Source organism: Chiloscyllium plagiosum, chromosome 6, assembly GCF_004010195.1.
Source record: "Chiloscyllium plagiosum isolate BGI_BamShark_2017 chromosome 6, ASM401019v2, whole genome shotgun sequence".
Lineage (NCBI taxonomy): Eukaryota > Metazoa > Chordata > Chondrichthyes > Orectolobiformes > Hemiscylliidae > Chiloscyllium > Chiloscyllium plagiosum.
Genome location: NC_057715.1, coordinates 85998825 through 86019850, shown reverse-complemented (window position 1 = coordinate 86019850; position 21026 = coordinate 85998825). Strand labels below are relative to the sequence as shown.

The following is a 21026-nucleotide window of genomic DNA, read 5'->3' as shown; positions in this document are numbered from 1 at the left end:
TCTCCGCTCCACCCTACTCTCTGACCTATCACCTTCATCCTGACCCCCATTCACCTATTGTATTCTTTGCTACCTTCTCCCCAGCCCCAAACCCCCCTCCATTTATCTCTCAACCCTGGAGGCTTCCCGCCTCCATTCCTGATGAAGGGCTTTTGCCCGAAACATCGATTTTCCTGCTCCTCAGATGCTGCCTGACCTGCTGTGCTTTTCCAGCACCACTCTAATCTAGACTCTGCCTTCTTAAACCACTGCAGTCCACTTGCTGTGGATTAGCCCCCAATGCCATTAGGGAGGGAATTTCAGAATTTTGACTCAGCGACAGTGAAAGATTGGTGATACATTTCCAAGCCAAGATGGTGACTGGCTTGGAGGGAAACTTGAAGGTGATGGTATTCCCATGTATCTGCTGGTCTTGTCCTTCTAAATGGAAGTGGTCCTGGGTTTCAAAGGTGCTGTCTGAGGATCTTTGGGGAATTCCTGCAGAGCATCTTGTCGATGGTACACACTGCTGTTACTGAGTGTTGGTAGTGGAGGGATTGGATGTTTGTGAATGTAGTGCCAATCAAGCAGGCTGCTTTATTCTTGGTGGTGTCAAGTTTCTTAAGTGTTGTTGGAGCTGCACTCATCCAGGCAAGTGGAGAGTGTTCCATCACACTTTTGACTTGTGCCTAATAGATGGTGAACAGATTTTGGGGAGTCACGAAGTTAGTTACTTGCCGCAGTATTCTTAGCCTCTGACTTGCTCTTATAGCCACTGTGCTATGTGATGAGTCCAACTGAGCTTCTGAGCAATGCTAACCCCCAGGATGTTAATAGTGGGGGAATTTAGTAAGGGTAACACATTGAATATTAAGGGGCCGTGGTTAGATTGTTTCTTATTGGTGATGGTCATAGCCTGCAGGTTGTGTGGCGCAAATGTTACTTGCCACTTGTCAGCGTGGATATTGTCCAGATCTTGCTACATTTGAACATGGACTGCTTCAGTATCTGAGGAGGTGCAAATGGTGCTGGACATTGTGCAATCATTGGCGAACTCCTGCAACGATTTCCTAGAGCTCAGATGACTGACCTCCAACAATCACGACCTTCTTCTTATGCGTCAGGTATGACTCCAACCACTAGAAAGTTTACCCCTGATACCCATTGCTTCCAGTTTTGTTAGAGCTCTTTGATGTCACATTTGGTCAAATCCAGGGCAGTCACTCTCACCACACCTTTGGAATTCATCTCTTTTGTCCATATTTGAACCAAGGCTGTATTGAGGTCAGAAGCTGAGTGTCCCTGTGGAATTAAACTGGACATCACTGAGCAGATGCTCTAATAATAGCACTATTGATGACACCATCCATCACTTTATTGATGATCAATAATAGGAATTGGCTGAGTTGGATTTGTCCTGCTTTTTATGTACAGGACATACCTCGGCAATTTGTCAGGTGGATGCCAATGTTGTAACTGCATTCGAAGAGCTTGGTTAGGAGTCCGGCAAGTTCTGGAGCACAAATCTTCAGTACTATTGCCAAAATGCTGTCAGGCCCATAGCCTTTGTAGTATCCAGCATCTCATGTAGAGTGAGTTTAATTGACCAAAGACTGATATCTATAATGTTGGGGACCACTGGAGGAAGTTGAGATGAATCATCTTCTTGGTACTTCTGGCTGAAGATTTCTGAGAAAGCTTCATCCTTATCTTTTGCATTGATATTCTGGGCTCTTGCATCATTGAGGTTGGGAATATTTGTGAAGCCTCCTCCTCCAATGAGTTGTTCAATTGTCCATTATCATTCATGACTGGATGTGGCAGGACTACAGAGCTTAGATCTGATCCACTGCTTGTGGGATCACTTAGCTCTGTCTATCACTTGCTGTTTCTTGGCTTCACCAGGCTGACACCTGATCCTCAGGTATGCTTGGTGCTGCTCCTGGCATGTCTTCCTGCACTTTCCATTGAACCAGAGTTGATCACCTGGCTTGATGGTGATGATCGAGGGGGATATACCAGGCCATAAGGTTACAGATTGTGCTGGAGTACAATTCTCTGTTGTTGACAGCCCACAGTGTCTTATGGATGCCCAGTTTTGAGTTGCTAGATAGGTTCAAAGTCTGTTTCATTTAGCATGCTGATAGTGCCACACAACATGATGGAGGTTATTCTCAATGTGAAGGCAGGACTTCATCTCCACAAGGGTCTGTGAGGTGGTCACTCTTACTGATACTGTCATGGACGGATTGGTAAGATGAAGTCAAGTATGGTTTTCCCTCTTGCTGGTTCCCTCATCACCTTCTCCACATCCCGTCTAGCAGCTATGTCTCTTAGGACTCAACCAGTTCGATCAGTCATATTGCTGCCAAACAACTCTTGGTGACGGACATTGAAATTCCCTTACCCAGAGTACATTTTGTGCCCTTGCCATCCTCAGTGCTTTCTCTAAGTGTCGTTCAACATGGAGGAGTACTGATTCTTCAGCTGTGGAGAATGGTACATTGTAATCAGCAAGAGGTTTCTTTGCCCAAGTTTAACCTGAAGCCACAAGATTTCATGAGGTCTGGAGTCAATGCTGAGGACTCCCAGGGCTACTTCCTTCTGACTGTATACCATGGTGCTGCAACCTCTGCTGTGTCTGTCCTGCTGGCAGCACAGGACTTGGAGACAAAACAAAACCTTGCAGATGCTGGAATAGTGCGACAGAATATCTCCAGGAATGGTGATAGTGGTGACTGGGACATTGTCTGTAAGGTATGATTCCATGAGTATGACTATGTCAGGCTGTTGCTTGACTAGTCTGTAAGACTGCTCTCCCAATTTTGGCACGAGCCTCAGATAATGGTTAGAGGACTTTGCAGGGTTAACAGGGCTGTTTCAGCCATTGTCTTTTCCCAGTGCCGAGGTCAATGCCTGGAAATCATCTGGTTTCATTTATTTAAGACTTTGTAGTGATTGGTACAACTGGATGACTTGCTAGGCAAGTTCAGAGGCCAATTAAGAGGCAAACCACATTGCTGTGGGTCTAGAGTCACATATTGGCCAGACCAGGTGACTGGAATACAGATTTCCTTCCCTGAAGGACATTAATGAATGAAATGGTTTTTCCAGCAATTGACAATGGCTTCATGGTCATAAGTAGATTCTTAATTCCAGAGTTTTTTTTATTGAATTGAATTTCCACCATCTCTTATGGTGGAATTCAAACCTGAGCCCCCACACCTCCCCCCTTACTTCCCTCCAAAGCCCCAAGGGATACTTCCACTTCTGCCACAAATTCACCTGCACCTCCACACACATCATTTATTGCATCCGCTGCAGCCGATGTGGCCTCCTCTATATTGGGGAGACAGGCCGCCTACTTGCGGAACGTTTCAGAGAACACCTCTGGGACACCCGTGGCTCAACACTTCAACTCCCCCTCCCACTCCACCAAGAACATGCAGGTCCTTGCACTCCTCCATCGCCAGACCATAGCAACACGACGGTTGGAGGAAGAGCGCCTCATCTTCCGCCTAGGAACCATCCAACCACAAGGGATGAACTCAGATTTCTCCAGTTTCCTCATTTCCCCTCCCCCCACCTTGTCTCAGTCAAATCCCTCGAACTCAGCACCACCTTCCTAACCTGCAATCTTCTTTCTGACCTCTCCGCCCCCACCCCACTCCAGCCTATCACCCTCACCTTGACCTCTTTCCACCTATTGCATTTCCAACACTCCTCCCCCAAGTCCCTCCTGCCTATCTTTTATCTTAGCCTGCTGGACACACTTTCCTCATTCCTGAAGAAGGGCTTATGCCCGAAACGTCGATTCTCCTGTTCCTTGGATGCTGCCTGACCTGCTGCGTTTTTCCAGCAACACATTTTCACCCCCAGAACATTAGCTGAGTTTCTGGATGAATAGTCTGGTGGTAAAACCATTAGGCTGTCGGCTCCCCTAGCTTTTGGTCTTCTATCCTAATATTACTTCTGTGGCCCTCAATCCAGCATTTTTTGATAATACTTCTTATGTGTTTCCAGCATTACCTGCTTTTACTTTATTACATTAACTAAGTTAGCTGAGATTTTATTTCATGTGTCCCCAGATTTATAAATTGCTTTGAAATATTCCTGAACTGTACTGTATAATTGCAATTTCTTCCATGCACAGAGCTTCAGAGTTATATTTTGTACTTGTGTCTCATAACTCTTCAAAGTTGAATCATTTTTTTAGCTAAGTCCTGGTTGTGTCATGTAATTGGAAGACTTCTAGGTCAATCAGTGATTTATCTGCAATTCGCTTTACCTAGTCAGCTATGTTTGCTGCTCACAATGGGGTCTCCTTTTCAATGGAGAGATGAACTGTATATTGGGTGACTGCTTTGCGGGACTCTATGTTTTGTCCATAATAATTACCCCAAACTTCCAGTTGCCTACCACTTAAATACAGTACTGTTGCCTGGCCAACATCTCTGTGTCAGGCTGCTGCAGTCCTCCAGTTTGCACTGAATCTCACTGGAGGACTGCAGCAGCTCATTTTCCACTTGAGGATCTTGCAGCCCTCAGGACTCCGTACCAAAGTCAATAATCTTAGAGCCTGACTACCTCCATCCATGTCTTTTACCCACCCTCACACCCCATGTCATGACATGGATCACTTTTAGCACAACAAACCTATTTTCAGCCACTCATAGCCCCCATTAGCACCTATCTGATATTTCTTATTCCACGGCTGAGTATCAACAATCTCTTTGCCTAACTTTTTTCTTTTCTCTGTCTGGGCTTTGCCTTCACCTATCCACTGACTCCTTTTACCCCACCACTCCCTGTCATTAAGATAAATACCATTTCTTCAGTTCTGAAGAAGGGTCACAGGACTCAAAATGTTAACTGTTTTCTCTCGACTGATGCTGCCACCCTTGCTGAATTTTTCCAACAATTTCTATGTTTTTTTCAGACTTCCAGCATCTACTAGTTCTTTATTTTATTTTCATGTGGTTGGATGTTCATTTCAGATCAAATATAACACCAAGGTTACAAACAGTCTTATTCAGCCTTAGAAATTTGCTAGGGAGAAATATTGAGTCAGTAGTTGGGGAATATGTTTATAGTTGAGACTAAAGACCATAACTTTGCACTTTCCAGCATTTTATTCAAGGAAATTTCTGTTTATACAGTATGGAATGTCAAGACAGAGTATAGAGACAGTGGAGACATTGAGATAGATGGTTATGAGATATAGTTCATGTTGTCACCTTACATATAAAATGCAATTTGCATTTCAGATTATTGAGATGAAGATGGTGAAATATGTGAAATATGTGAAATATGAGGGACCACAGATGGTTCATTTGTTGGCACCAAAGCTAATAGTGGGGAGGTGAAAGAAATACCTTTGCAGGGATACTGTGGCTGAGAATGGAATCATCTAAATATGTCAGTTATCCATTCTCTGTGATGGTGAGTTTGAAGGTGGATGGAGATCAGCAAAACAGCAAAATACATGCCTGGGGTGGGATGGGAAGCAGGTTAGCTTGCCCTACACAGAGATATATTTGTAGTTGGACTGAAGGGTCTGTTTCCGTGCTGTAAACTCTATGACTCTAAATAAATACAAAGTTTTTAAAGATTGGCTCTGGTTCTATTCTTCAGCAATTGACCTTCTGAAATAGAACAATAGGATCTGGCTCAAGATAGGATACAGGCAGCAGAATGTTATTTGAGCTGGTTTACAATATTGAAGGTGAAAGCTAATAGTCAAGATGAGAAATTAATGAAGAAGGCATAGATGAGATTTTCAGCAGCGGGTGAAGTAAAGCAAGGGTAAGTGGGGATATTATGAAGCTACAAGTTTGGTACTGTTGAGAAGATTTGGATTAGAAACTCAGCTCAAGAGTTGCACACAGTCTGATAAAATGGATGAGCAGACTAGAATAGACTCTACATGGAGCACCCTGCCTCTATTCCTGATGAAGGGCTTTTGTCCGAAACGTCGATTTTCCTGCTCCTCGGATGCTGCCTGACCTGCTGTGTTTTTCCAGCACCACTCTAATCTAGACTCTGGTTTCCAGCATCTGCAGTCCTCGTTTTTACCTAGTTGATTTTAACCCTACTGCGAATCCTCTTGCAAGGATACCTGCCTTGAAGAAGTTTTCCTCCTCTCTCTACAAGAATCTCAGTGAGTCTCTCTCACTGCAACCCCCCGGACATCTCCTCTGCCCTGAAGCTCTTCAACCATGTCCTGAATCAGACTCCTCATTTCCCCTTCCCCACCTCACCCCAGTTCCAACCTTCCAGCTCTGCACTGTCCCCATGACCTGTCCTACCTGCCTATCTTCCTTTCCACCTATCCACTCCACCCTCCTCTCTGACCTATCACTTCCATCCCCACCGCATTCGCCTATTGTACTCTATGCTACTTCCTCCCCATCCCCACCCCCTCTCATTTATCTCTCCACTCTGCAGGCACCCTGCCTCTATTTCTGTGAAGGGCTTTTGCCCGAATATCGATTTTCCTGCTCCTCAGATGCTGCCTGACCTGCTGTGCTTTTCCAGCACCACTCTAATCTAGACTCTGGTTTCCAGCATCTGCAGTCCTTGTTTTTACCCATCTACATAGAGCACATTGTTTCTTCTAATCTTTCCACAGCAATGGTATCATGTAAATATTCATTATCCTGTTCCTGCTGTGCATGACTTTGACAAAGCTTATTGATTGATAACAATCACTGGTATTAAACCATGTTTTAAATATAACATGTAGCACAGCTATATGAGAGGTTGAATATTAGAAATGCTAGGGTTTTTCCCAAAATTGTTTTAGCTGGTGTTTTAGTCCATTAATGGCTAATTGTTTACTGTGGTGTTAAATCTTAACAATTTCAGGTAATCTTTACATAGTTTGATAATCAAGATAAACAAGCTGATTTTGTAAATTTTCATTTGCCGCACGCTGTTCTGAAAAAAACAATGTCATAATAATATACTTCATTAAATATCAGTTGCGACATTATTCCTATTTATTATCCATGTATCTGTAAAGTAAGCATTTTTCAAAATAATAAGTTTTAAGAAATGCTTTGATACTGGTTGTCCTTTTGCCCTTCCTCTTGTTTGGCTCTTTTTACTTTTGGCTTCATTTTCACTAATCTAGTCTCAATACTTTTCTTTTTTAGCCCCTTTGAAATATAATATATTGCTTCATGTTCAATGTTAAAAACCTGAAACATTAAACCTTGACAGAATTTAGTGTGTGCAGATAGACCACTAAACTGACCACTAAACAGAAATACCAGCAGGCAAATGTAGAAAATTACATGTTATCAAGAAAACACAACCTATCTTCTTATATAACAAAATATTGTATTTTTTTAAAGGAAAGCAGCAACAACAGCATTAGATACCTGGAATCTCCACCTTAATCAATGAAAGGACTTTTAAGAGAAAAATTGGAATCCAACAAAGGGCATCAGAAAGCACTATGAAGAAAAATCTGTAAGCCACTGCAACTTCACTTCGAATGTGACTTTTCATTTCAGGTGTCCGGATTCCACTTTTGTGAATGGAATAAAACATGCTTGAATAAGAGAAGACAATAATGATGAAGGCAATCAGGTTCAAACCTATCAGAAAAGAAAAAGGAATGTTTCATAAGTTGATATCTAAAGAAATATTGATGATTATATCTATTTTATCTTTCTCCCATCTGTTGGTTGCTATGCATTCAAAACACAAGGAACTGATCTATGTCTGACCCCTTTCTATTGTTGCTATTACATGTAGCACTACAGTATATTTTCATCTAGTTGATCATTTGTGGTTCCTGTTCATCCCCCTCTATGGGGAACTTGTGCTGCAAGGGGAAACTTGCATGAACCATAAGTTCACAATCAGGAGGGACCTCATCTCAAAGTAACAGAGAAGCCACTGCTGGTTTCATTTCCATTGCTGTTGGTACCACCCCAGTAATACTGAGATGAGAATCAATTGGCCTTTGAGTGATAAGCCCATCATTGACCTTCTCACTGCTGCCTTAATTGGGTTGGAATTCCCTGTTGATTCTATAGCCATCAGCAATAGTCACTGTATGGTATTGTTAAGCTTTCTAGGAATTTCATGTGCTCAGCTCACAAAATTCAAAGTCAGTTTACAAAATCACAGGTTAGGACAAAACTATAAATTGGCTTTTAGAAAGTGCTAAGGTCTTTAAATAGAAAAAATGATTAAAAGTCACAACATTTAATCAAAAGTAATTAATTTAATTATGCTGTTATGCAATGTTGTTTTTTCTGTTAACATTTAGAAACTTATTTTTAGCCCTTGTCTTACAGATGAGATATTAAGACATAATACATCTCCCATATCAGGTGAATGTAAAAGATCTAATGACATTAATCAAGTAAAAGTAGAGATACTTTGTTGTCTTGGTCATATTCTAACCTCGACCACCCAGCTTTATTTAACCATCTGTCTTATTGCTGTTCATGGTACCTTGCAGTATGATAATTGTTTATCGTGGTTATCATGCACCAAATCCAGTTGCCTTTGGATTTCACATTTCAATAAGATCTCTAATTCTTCTAAACTCTAATGGATATAGGCCCAACTTGTTCAACCTTTCTTCATAATATGAGTTCTTCATCACAGGAATGAATTGATTGACCCTTCCCAGAACTACTTCTAATGCAATTATATCTTCTTAACTGCTTGCTACATTTGCATACTTAAATTTTTGTGATTCATGTACCAGCACACCCCCGTTATTTCTGTACCAACACATTGTGCAATCTCATTCTTCATAAACAGAAAGGTGTTTTTCTATTTTTTCCTGCCAAGCTGGACCAATTCATATTTTCACACATTGTATTCCAAATCATCTAAATTTTTATCCACTCACTTTTTGTTTAATTCATTCACAGGATATGAGCATTTATTACACAACCCTGATTGCCCAGAGGGCAGATAAGAGTCAATCACATTGCTGTGGTTCTGGAGTCACATGTCAGCCAGACTAGGTAAGGCCGGTGGTTTCCTTTCCTAAAGGACATCGGTAAGCCAGCTGGGGTTTTCCAACAGTCAGCAATGGTCATCATTAGACTCTCCTAAGCTATCTTGGCTGCATTTGCTGACACCTGTCCATGTGCACTCCTTCAGGGAGCACTCCCTCCACTCTAGTTCTACTGATCCACATTTCAAAAACACAAGTGTTTTCCTGAGCATATGACATGACATGAAATCTCTGTGTGAATAGGGATCTGAACTCAGGTCACCAGAACATTACCTGGGTCTCTGGATTAATAGTTTTATGATAATACCAGCAGATCATCATCTCCCCATAACTTAACTATTGTCTATCCCTTTGCAACCTTCTCTTAACCATTAAATTTCATACCTATCTTTGTGTCATTAGCAAATTTGATCAATGTAAGTTCAGTTCCTTCTTTCAAGTCACTGCTATAGATTGTAAATAGTTGAGGCCCCAGCACTAATTCCTGCGGCATTTCACTCATTAGTTTGCTAATCTGAAAAAGATCCATTTATTGCTACTTTGCTTCATGTTAGTTAATCAATCATTTATTCAAGCTGATATGTTATCCCTCTATGTAATTGCTCTTATCTTGTGTAGTAATCTTTGAGGGGCAATTTCTCAAATGCCTTTTGGAAACTGAGTGCAGCACACCTACAAGTTTCCTTTCGTCCAGCTTACCTGTTACTTCTCTGCAAACTAACACATTAGTTAAATATGATCTTCCTTTCACAAAGTTGTGTTGACTCTGACCAATTGTTATTTTCTTATTTAAATATCTGTGGAAACGTTTACTATATGTTTTGTATATTACTATCTAACTTGTGCTCATATACTATCCTTTCTATTAGTCATTCTTCAAAACCTGAACAATTTTCATGAGTTACCACTAATGTTTGCAGGTTTGTACATTTTTCTTTCAATTTGATATTATCCTTACCTTCTTTATTCAGCCATGGTTGATGCATCCCTCTCAAAGAGTCTTTTTTTCTCACAGGGGTAATTCTTTGCTGAGAGCTGTTTATGTATCTCTATAAAGATTTACCACTGTATCTCTATTGTCCTACTATTTAACCTAGGTTGCCAGTTTAGCTACTTTAGTCTTCATAACCTTACTTTTATTCAGGTTTCAAAACATTAGCCTTCAGCCCACACTTGTTCCCTTTCAAACTGAATATGATATTCTATTGTGTTGCGATTGCTGTTGCCTAGAGGCAATTGTATCATGACAGTATTGATTAATCTTAAGTCATTGATCATTCCCAGATCTAGAGTAGCCTGCTCCTTGTTTAGCTGTAGAAAGTACTGCTCAGAAATTGTCCTGAATACATTTTATTCACCCATTTTCTAGGCTACATTTGCAATCTATTTCATTTAACCTATGTGGAGATTAAATATCATCCATGATTATCATAGTAACTTATAGATGGCTCACCAGGGAAAGGCAGCAGTAGTCAGGTTAATGGCACCATGGTTGGCTCTGCTGTACAGAAGTGTGGGAAAAAGAGTGTGAGGACTATAGTCATTGGGGATTCAATTATCAGGGGAGTAGATAGGCAGTTCTGTGGTCGAAAATGAGACTCTCAAATGGTATATTGCCTCCCAAGGGGCACCGGTCAGGGATGTCTTAGATTGACTGCAGGACATTCTGAAGGGGGAGGGTGAACAGCCAGGTGTCATGGTGCATATGGGCACTAATGATATAGGTAATAATTGGAATGAGGTCCTACAAGCAGAATTTAGGGAATTAGGAGACAAGTTAAAAAGTAGGACCTCAGACGTAGTAATCTCAGGATTGCAACCAGTGCCAAGTGCTACTCACGTAAAAATGAAATAATAGGCAGGATGAATGAATGGTTTGAGAGATGGTGCAGGATGAAGGGGTTCAGATTTTTGGGATATTGGGACTAGTTCTGGGGAGTGGGACTATTACAAATTGGATGGTCTACACCTTGGCCGGACTAGAACCAATGTTCTAGAGGGTGCTTTTGCTAATGCTGTTGGGGAGGGCTTAAACTAATTTGCCAGGGGGATGGGAATTAAATGAGGAGGTTTGTGGACAGTAAAGAGGTAGTAACTAAAGCCTGTAAATAACTAGAATAATGAAGTTAGCGTGACTAAGGGGAAGAGTAGGCAGGGAGCAGATGATGAACAGAAAGGACAGGTGGTCTGAGGGGCATTTGTTTTAATGTGAGAAGTGTAGAAGGTAAGGCAGATGAACTTAGGGCTTGGATTATTACCTGAGAGTATGATGTTATTGCTATTACTGAGATTTGGTTGAGGGAAGGGCAAGATTGGCAACTTAATATCCCAGGATATAGATGCTTCACATGGGATAGAGAGGGAGGTAAAAGGGGTGGAAGAATTGCATTACTGGTCAGAGAGGATATCACAGTTGTGCTGAAGGGGGGGGGGGGGGGGGGGGCTATGGAGGACTTGAGCAGTGAGCACTATAGACAGAGCTCAGAAATAGGAATGGTGCAGTAATAATGTTGGGGCTGTACTACAGGCCTCCCAACAGGGTACAAATGTGTAAACAGATTATGGAAAGTTGTAGGAGCAACAGGATGGTGGTGAAAGGAGATTTTAATTTTTGGCAACATTGACTGGGATTCACTTAGTGTTAGAGGTCTACATGGAGTAGAATTTGTAAGGAGCATCCAGGAGAGTTTTATAGAGCAGTATGTAAATAGTCTAACTTGGAAAGGCGCCATACTGGACCTGGTGTTGGGGAATGAGACCAGCTAGGTGGTTGAAGTTTCAGTAGGGGATTACTTTGGGAGAAGTGATCACAATTGCATGCGTTTTGGAATACTCATGGAGAAAGAGGAGTGGTCCCAGAGGAAGAGTGCTAAATTGGAGGAAGGCCAATTACAGCAAAATTTGGCAGGAGCTGAGGAATATGGAGTGGGAGCAGCTGTTTGAGGGTAAATCCACATTTGATATGTGAGGGTCTTTTAAAGAGAGTTTGATTACAGTGCAGGACAGATATGTCCCAATGCAAATGGGGATAGAAATGGCAAGATTAGGGAACCATGGACGATAGGTGAAATTGTGAGACTAGCTAAGAGGAAAAAGAAAGCATACATAACGTCTAGGTGACTGAAAAAAGACAAAACTTTGGAAGAATATCAGGAAAGTAGGACCAATGTGAAATGAGGAATAAGAGGGCTAATAGGGGTCATGAAATATCTTTAGCAAACTGAGTTAAGGAAAATCCCAAAGCCTTTTATTTGTATATAAGGAGCAAGAGGGCAAGGGTTAGAGAAAGGGTTGGCCCACTCAATGACAAAGGAGGAAAGTTATGTGTGGAGTCAGAGAAAATGGGTGAGATTCTTATGAGTACTGTGCGTCAGTATTCAACAAGTAGAGGGACATGACGGACGTTGAGGTTAGGGATAGATCTGGATGTGGGTTCGCTCACTGAGCTGGGAGGTTCATTTTCAGACGTTTCATCACCATACTAGATAACATCTTCAGTGAGCCTCTGAATGAACCACTTGGTGGTGTAGCCCACTTTCTATTTATATGTTTGAGTTTTCTAGGGTCGGTGATGTCATTCCTGTGGTGACATTGTTTCCTATGGTGATGTAATTCCCTGTTCTTTTTCTCAGGGGGTGGTAAATGGGATCCAAGTCAAAGTGTTTGTTGATAGAATTCCGGTTGGAATGCCATGATTCTAGGAATTCTCATGCATGTCCCTGTTTGGCTTATCCTAGGATGGATGTGTTGGCCCAGTCAAGTGGTGTCCTTCCTCATCCGTATATAAGGATGGTGGCTAGCTTTCTGCCTGTTTGTCCAATGTAATGTTTGTTGCAGTTCTTGCAGTAAATAATGCAGTAAATAACATTAGTTTTGCTTGTTGTCTATATAGGGTATTTCAAGCTATGAAAAGAGGTTGAGTAGATTAGGATTATTTTAATTAGAAAGACAAAGGTTGAGTGGGAACTTGATTGAGGTCTATGAAATCATGAGAGGTATAGACAGGGTGGATAGCAAGAAGCTTTTTCCCAGAATGGGGGACTCAATTACTAGGAATCACTAGTTCAAGATAAGAAGGGTGAAATTTAAGGGAGATATTCATGGTAAGTTCTTTATGCAGAGGGTGGTGGGTACCTCAAATGCGTTACTAGTGGAGGTGGTTGAGGCGAACACGATAGCGTCATTTAAGATACATGAATGGGCAGAGAGTAGAGGAATACAGATTTGTAGAAAATAGGCCAAAGGTTTAGATAGAGGATCTGGATTGGCATAAGCTTGGAGGGCCAAAGGGCCAGTTGCTGTGCTGCAATTTTTTTTGTTTTTGTTCTTTCTTAGATGTCCAATTTATTTATTTATGTAAATTCTGTCCTACAATGTAATGAGTATTAGGGAACCGATAAGCTACAAACAATGGGGTCAGTTAGCTCAGTTGTCTGAATACTGATTTGTGATACAGCATGATGCCAACAGCATGGGTTAAATTACCATACCAGTTATGGCCTCATGAACGTCCAGCTTCTCAGCCTTAAACCTAACCTGACCCTCATGTTAAACTCACCACCAGCTACAGCTGTCCAATGAAAGAGCAGTGCTATGGTCCTCCGGGAGTGTTGTGACTTAACCTATAAATAACTCCCAAAAGTGATGTTATCTTCCCTGTTTCTTAACACTATTAAAATTCTGGATGTAGGTTTGCTTACTGAGCTGGAAGGTTCATTTCCAGATGTTTTGTCACTCTCCATTGGACGAACAGGCAGAAAACTAGCCACCAGGATACTGGAACACCAACTAGCCACAAAACGATAAGACCCTCTCTCACTAGTATCCTTACATACAGATAAGGAAGGACACCACTTCGACTGGGACAACACACCCATCTTAGGACAAGCCAAACAGAGACACGCATGAGAATTCCTAGAAACATGGCATTCCAACTGGAACTCTATCAACAAACACATCGAGTTAGACCCTATCTACTACCCCCTGAGAAAAAGAACAGGAAATGATATCACCATGGGAAATGACAACACCAACCCAAAGAAATCCAAACATATAAATAGAAAGCAGGAATCATGTACAGTGCTTTGCCTGAGGCCCACTGAAGATGTTACCTAGTAGGGTGACAAAATGTCTGGAATGAACCTTCCAGCTCAGCGAGCAAACCTACATCCAGAACCTCAACCTGAGCTCAAATCTTCTCAAAACTCGTTACTAAAATTGATCCTGCATCTTGCTCTTGTAACCGAGAGACAACGCTAACTACTGTACTAATGATCTCTTTAATAAACAGGGCTACCCAACTACATTTTCCTCATTTCCTATCTTTTCAAAATGTAAAATACCCTTTAAGGCTCAGGTTCCGGTTTTGGTCACCCTGCAACCACGTCTCTATAATGAATTTCAGTTTATTTCTTTTCTTGTCAACAATTCATCCATTTTGATTTAAATACTACATGCATACAAAATGATGCAAAACCTTTGGGTAGCATCTTCCCAGACACCGGACAATGTGAGAATTAGTGAGAAAGTAGGGAAAATTACATGACATCAACAGTGAGGAGCTTCATGGTATCGTGACAAAGATGTCCCATTTTTCAACAGTACTGATCAACAGGCCAATTTTCATGCATAAGTACACATTAACTTTCTCATTATTAGATCATCTCAACTTGCTATTATGCAGTTTCTCATTTTCCACCCTCCCAGTTCTGGTGCCAGTGTCCAAAATACAGTTCAAAACTTGTCTTTGAACCACCTAATTATCTAATCTTATTTACTTTATACCAATTTGCATGTGGCTAAGGTGGTAATTCAGAGATTATCATCTAGCAGTACAGAATTTGAGAGTATTGCTGAAAAAAGTACTCATTTCACTGAAGCCTTTTGTCCTGAACTTATTAGGATATTCACAAAAAAATTAATGTAAAGGGGAACAACGTTCATATTGTATGAGAACAGACAGTTAGGTTGTGGGCAAATGGAGTCTAATTGGTAGAGGTATTGCTATGGGAAATGCACCAGTTCGATGATGACTGCCAAGCTTTATTCAATGTAAGCTGAAAATGTGTTGCTGGAAAAGCGCAGCAGGTCAGGCAGCATCCAGGGAACAGGAGAATCGACGTTTTGGGCATAAGCCCTTCTTCAGATTCCTGAAGAAGGGCTTATGCCCGAAACGTCGATTCTCCTGTTCCCTGGATGCTGCCTGACCTGCTGCGCTTTTCCAGCAACACATTTTCAGCTCTGATCTCCAGCATCTGCAGACCTCACTTTCCCTTTATTCAATGTAAACCACATGTTGGTGCTGATTAGTCAAGAAATTGCTCTGAAGAATGAAGCAGAAAATGGATATTGCCTATTTTGTTCAGTGAGACAGGCTCAGTTGGAAATGTTGTTTTTACCTGCAGATATAAGAACTCTCTGTAATAATATATGTAGCTTGTAGTATGTGCAAATATGTCACATTGAGAGCCTGATTGATAATATTAAATTGTTGTCAGCGCACTCAGAATTATTTAATAAATGTAGTCAATCACAAAATTATACCTAATGTTGGACACTGCTTAAAGTTTTGCAAACACAAAATGGCTGAGTATGGTCAGTACCATGCATGCTGTGGACTCTAATGGGACATGATGTTTGATTTTCTGTTCCAGTGTTTAGGATTTGGGGGTTCATATCTAGCATCATATAGATACTGAAATTCATTTATGACATTACTCATTTTTGTGACAGGCAAAACATCTACACTTGCTGCTGTCTTGGGAAAGTAGCCAACATAATCAAAGACCCCTCCCACTCCAGTTATATTCTCTGTCTTCCATCCTCTTCCAGTGGGCAGAAGGTACAAAAGTTTGAAAACAGATATCAACAGATTTAAGAATAGCTTCTTCCCTGCTTTTCAGTCTTATGATTAGAGTTGATCCTTCTATATTAGAGTTGATCCTTCTTTGCACCTTCTCTAAAGCTACATTCTGTTTTATTATCTTGATGTACTTATGTAAGGTATGATTTGTCTGGTTAGCATGCAAAACAATACTTTTCACTGTATCTTGGTACATGTCACAGTAATCAATCAAATCAAACAAATCAAATCTTTTTGGCTTGATGGTAGCATCCTTTGAGTGGCAAACACTACTTGTGTTGCCACTATATAATATTAATGTTTAACAACTAGCTTCATCTGTTGCTTAAAGTTATGAGATACCTTATTCTTTGAAGATAATCTGGAGTAGACGGGGCAGTTTCTAGGCCTAAACATGGCAGCCATAGGCCCACTCGTGTTTGCATGATATACAGTGAGAAATTATCTGATCAGGGTAGCCAATATCTCACAAGGCGGCTTCCATGCATCCTATTTCAAAATCAAGATTGTATAATAATTCAATGACTCATGCCCTATTTATAAGGTTGTAAATAAGGTGAATATACTTCACATGGAAATGTAGGAATTCCGTGCATATATTTCCCAGTGAAAGTAAACCTATGGTAGGCACAACTGCAGGCAGATTTCACAGTGTTTCTTACTGCTACTATGCGATAATACCATGAATTGTTTGCCACTTACAGGCTAGGTACAGACCAATACCAACCTGCCCATGCTTGCAAAACCCTAAATGCGGTGTCCAAAATTAGATGCAATACTGTGATTGGACAAGATTGGCTTTATAATGCAGAGTGTACCATGTGTTATATTGACAGCCAATTAAGCTTGTAAATTGTGCTTTCAGTGGGGCACACTTGGCATGCTGAAAATACACAAATAAGTACACAAAGCCCTGTTCTTTGCAGACAGAAAGAACACGTATACGTACTCAGTCTGTTTCAACTGACCAAAACAGGATCAATTCCTCAGAACTAAGCCTTAATCAATCAGAGTCAATATGCCTATTTTCAATTTAAACAAAGTTTGGCAGAAAATGGTTAGTCATCATCTAACTAGTGCATTCTTTGTGACAATGCCTTTACCAATCAGAATGCAATTGCCAACCAGTCAGCTGTCTCTTCTCATACAGTTTTTTGTTTATTTGTTTACTTCATAACAGCATTGTGGGTGATAGAGCTTTTTGGGAAAGACATTATTGTTTTAATTTTGAGGAAGGGTCACTCGACCTGAAACATTAACTCTGATTTCTCGTAACAGATGCTGCCAGACTTGCTGAGCTTTTCCAGCAATTTCTGTTTGTGTTTCGGGTTTACAACATCTGCAGTTCTTCCTTTTTTGTAGCAGTTGTATTCCTTTCAGCTTCATGAAGTGATGAAGTTGTCTCCTACAGGACAAAATGCCAATCATTTTTAAATCTATGTCTCTTTGTAGAAAAATGCAGAAATGTTAAGCACCAACAATTATATTGTTTGAAATGCATTTTGGTAAGAAAGTTAGATTTTTGCAATAGTCAAAGCACCATTTTTACACTGAAAAACAAATTTCTAATAAAATTTTAACAATCTGCATGTTTTATTGCTTTCATCAGAAATAGTACTACTTAATGCAAGGTTATTTATTCGTGTTTCTTTAATCTCTTCTAAGATGGTTAGGAGGGAATTTTCAATTGAATACCTTAAGGCTCAATTGTTTTTGTGCTAAGGAAATACCCTTGAATTTATATAGCTTCTTTCACTTAGTCATAGAGTCAAAGAGATGTACAGTATAGAAACAGACCCTTCGGTCCAACCCGTCCATGCCAAACAGATATCCCAACCCAATCTAGTCCCACCTGCCAACACCCGGCCCATGTCCTTCCAAACCCTTTTGCCTTCCTATTCATATACCCAACCTTTTAAATGATGTAATTGTATGAGCCTCCACCACACTTCTTGGAGAGACCTCAAAATACACTGTAGACAAGTACCAAAAGCCAATTTGTGTACATCAAGATCTTACAAGCATAACTGAGACCAACAACTAGATTATCGGTTTCCGTGGTATGACTTTGTTATTGTGTCACCATAGTCTTTTAAGACCAGAGGGGCTGCTCTATCATTAGAGAGAAGTGACTTGTGGTTATTTAACCTGAGGGCCACCAGACCTCAGGCAAGGAAAGAAGTTGAGAAGGCGAGCCCTTCATGGTAACCTTAAACCAGTCATGGGATTTGAATCCATGTTGTTGGCATCACACTGCTCTGTAAATCAACAATCCAGCCAACTGAGCTAAACCTTATGACTTAAGAGACAAATTGAAACCTCAAGAACTTCCATACTCGTCTTCTAATAGTGTCACAATAAATTATCCCTGAAAAGGTAGACAGAGCATGTTTCTCAGTAATGACACCTTTGACACTGCAGCATACCCTTAGTATAGCAAAGTTAGCTCTAAAGTTGCTCTGTAGGTGTAAGATGTTATTTTTTGGGAAATTTTCCTTTTCCTTATTATTTAACATGAAAAATAGTGTGCTTTCCCAATGATGGATTTGTCAGGTGAAACTGTATCTGTGTTTGTGAATCTTTGCTTGTGTTTTTTCAAATTTCGGCTGTTGTAATATTTCTACAGTTCTGAACAGAGTATAATAATTTAAAAATATATAAATACATACCAAGGAATATTCCAATAGAATAGCCTTTTGCAGCATCCTTTTCAACTTGGTCTACATGAAGAGGAAAACAAACTCCATTTCTTCCATAGTAATTCCCAAATGTATCTTCATTCCAGAGTGGAATTAAAGCAATAGTAAATCCAATAAGCCAAATTGTAATGTGTACTATCAAAGTCTGGTGCTTTCCTGGTTTGATATTACTGAATGGGAAAACAATGACAATATACTTCTCCAGACTCAGATAAGTCAATAAGAGAACAGAGACCTCAGTAGAAAGCATTGCTAGAAATCCTATCATTCGACACTGGATACTTTCCATCCATAGTTGTGCATGTCTGTTGTACTCCCCACGATATTTGACATCAAAAATTCCAACAAAGAATAGATACACTCCCATCAGACAATCGGCACCTTTTATATAAAAAAGGGACATACATGTTTCAAATATAAAATATTTGTAATTTGCAGCAATATAATTAGATACAAACTTTGGTGAAAGGAATTATGCTTGTTGGGTTGGCTATCTATGTCTTGCACTCTGGAACAACTGTTCTTTGAGCACAAAATGCAGAACAAAAAATTCTCACTAGGTATTGTGCAAAATCAGGAATGGACCTAAAGTCATCAGTTTTGGTCCTAGAAAATGGCAAGTCTAGCTCGGATTATCCTGTGGGGGAGGGGGGGGGAGGTGTTCAGGGGGGTTTGGAAGGGTGGGGGAAAGAGGGTGGTGTAAAGTATCCAAATGTTTGAGCAACAAGTGCGTTATGCAGTAGCAAGATGAATGATGTTCACCATGAACAGGATGCTGCCATCAAGCCAAAAATACATTCTGCTCATATCAGAAACAAGAAATGTGGTGCATAAATTTCAATGCATGTGCGATGCTCACTACATACCAAAAATTGGCCATGTGCCTTCGGCTGTTCACAACCAGAAATGTACTGACTGTACCCAACCAGCTTTTGATTGCAAACTACAGTGTCCAATATTAGATATGATTCCGTGATTGGACATTTCCCACATAATTCCAAATGTACTAAGAATTACTCGAACAACAAATTTGAGATTGTCAGTCATGTTCACACAGTGGGTTGCACTTAACACATACTAGAAGCCACATATATTAATGAATTATGCCCTATTTATGCAGACAGAAAGAGCATATAACATTTTCTGCCTGTTTCAGCTTAACCAAACAGGTAATAGCCATTCTGTGATTAATTTCTCAAGGCAATACTTTTACCAATTGAGTCAACCTTCCTTGTTTAAATTTAAACTTGACTGGCAGCTAACTATCAATCATTATTTAACTGATGCATTCCCCGTGGTAATGTCTCTACTTTTGCCAATCAATCAGTCCTCTGTTCTCAGACATTATATAAAAAAATGCCCCTTTACATTGGTATTTCTTGTGAATTGTTCTAATGAATGAAAGATAAAAACATTCACAAATTGTCTTTTTCCACTATCCAGAAAAAAATGTTGGCAACTTTTGATGCTGGGTAATTCCACTCTGAAAATGTAAAACTACCAAGATTTACCAGGTTTATCTAGAGGAATAGAGGAATGAAGTGCTTGCATTTGCTATCAGTGAAAGCTAATCACTTCCTTGGTAATGATATGGGAGGGGGTATTCCCAGATTTGTTCTGCCAAATCTTCTTTACAAAAGGTGCCCACTCCATGCGTAAGTTAAATGATTTCTCAACATTTACATTGACAAAGTTATTTTGAAAGATGTTGGCTGTAGTTTTTGATGCTATTAATGGATGATACTGTCAGTATTTGCTCATTGCAAAATATATAATTTGATATTTTTATTAGTAAATATTAATCATAATGTTTTTCCTTATTTCTTTGAGAAAAAAAGTATATTTTCTCACATTTTTCCATCTAATTTCAGGGAACAAGCTTGATTCTTGATGACTTTGTAAAAACATCTGCATGGATTGTCCATCCCTAATTGTCCTTTACAAGGTGATGATGAGAAATTCAATTTGTGCAAAGTAGGTAAAAACATAGTGGACATCCAGTTGTCAACCTGTTCACACCAAGTTAAAAATCACACAACACCATGTTATAGTCCAACAGGTTTAATTGGAAGCACACTAGCTTTCGGAGGGCCGCTCCTTCATCAGGTGATAGTGGAGGACACAATTCTAAGGCACAGAATTCATAACAAAAATTTACAGTGTGATGTAACTGAAATTATACATTGAAAAATACCTTGATTGTCTGTTGAGTCTTTAAGGTATTTTTCAATGTGTAATTTCAGTTACATCACACTGTAAATTTTTGCTATAAATTCTGTGCCTTAGGATTGTGTCCTCTACTATCACCTGATGAAGGAGCGGCGCTCCGAAAGCTAGTGTGCTTCCAATTAAACCTGTTGGACTATAATCTGGTGTTGTGTGATTTTTAACTTTGTACACCCCAGTCCAACACCGGCATCTCTAAATCATGTTCACACCAAAGTAGTGAAGATATACTTCCAAGTCAGGGTGGAATGTGGTTCAGAAGGGTACTTAC

The 21026-nt window shown here is 40.2% G+C and overlaps 1 protein-coding gene across 3 annotated transcripts in view; it reads right to left on the bottom strand.

The window, feature by feature from the left end:
* The window catches only part of LOC122550791 (relaxin receptor 2-like), a 158833-nt gene that overhangs the window by 14407 nt on the left and 123400 nt on the right, over positions 1 to 21026 (bottom strand). The window contains exons 16-17 of one of the 3 annotated variants that reach the window (XM_043692054.1): positions 18500 to 18910; positions 7365 to 7583 (exon numbers count right to left, since the gene is read on the bottom strand). In XM_043692054.1, coding sequence (XP_043547989.1) covers positions 7365 to 7583; positions 18500 to 18910 — 630 coding nt within the window. Of the gene's footprint in view, positions 1 to 7364; positions 7584 to 17109; positions 17236 to 18499; positions 18911 to 21026 lie in introns of those variants that run through there. The other 2 variants (XM_043692056.1, XM_043692055.1) reach the window with 2 other exon arrangements.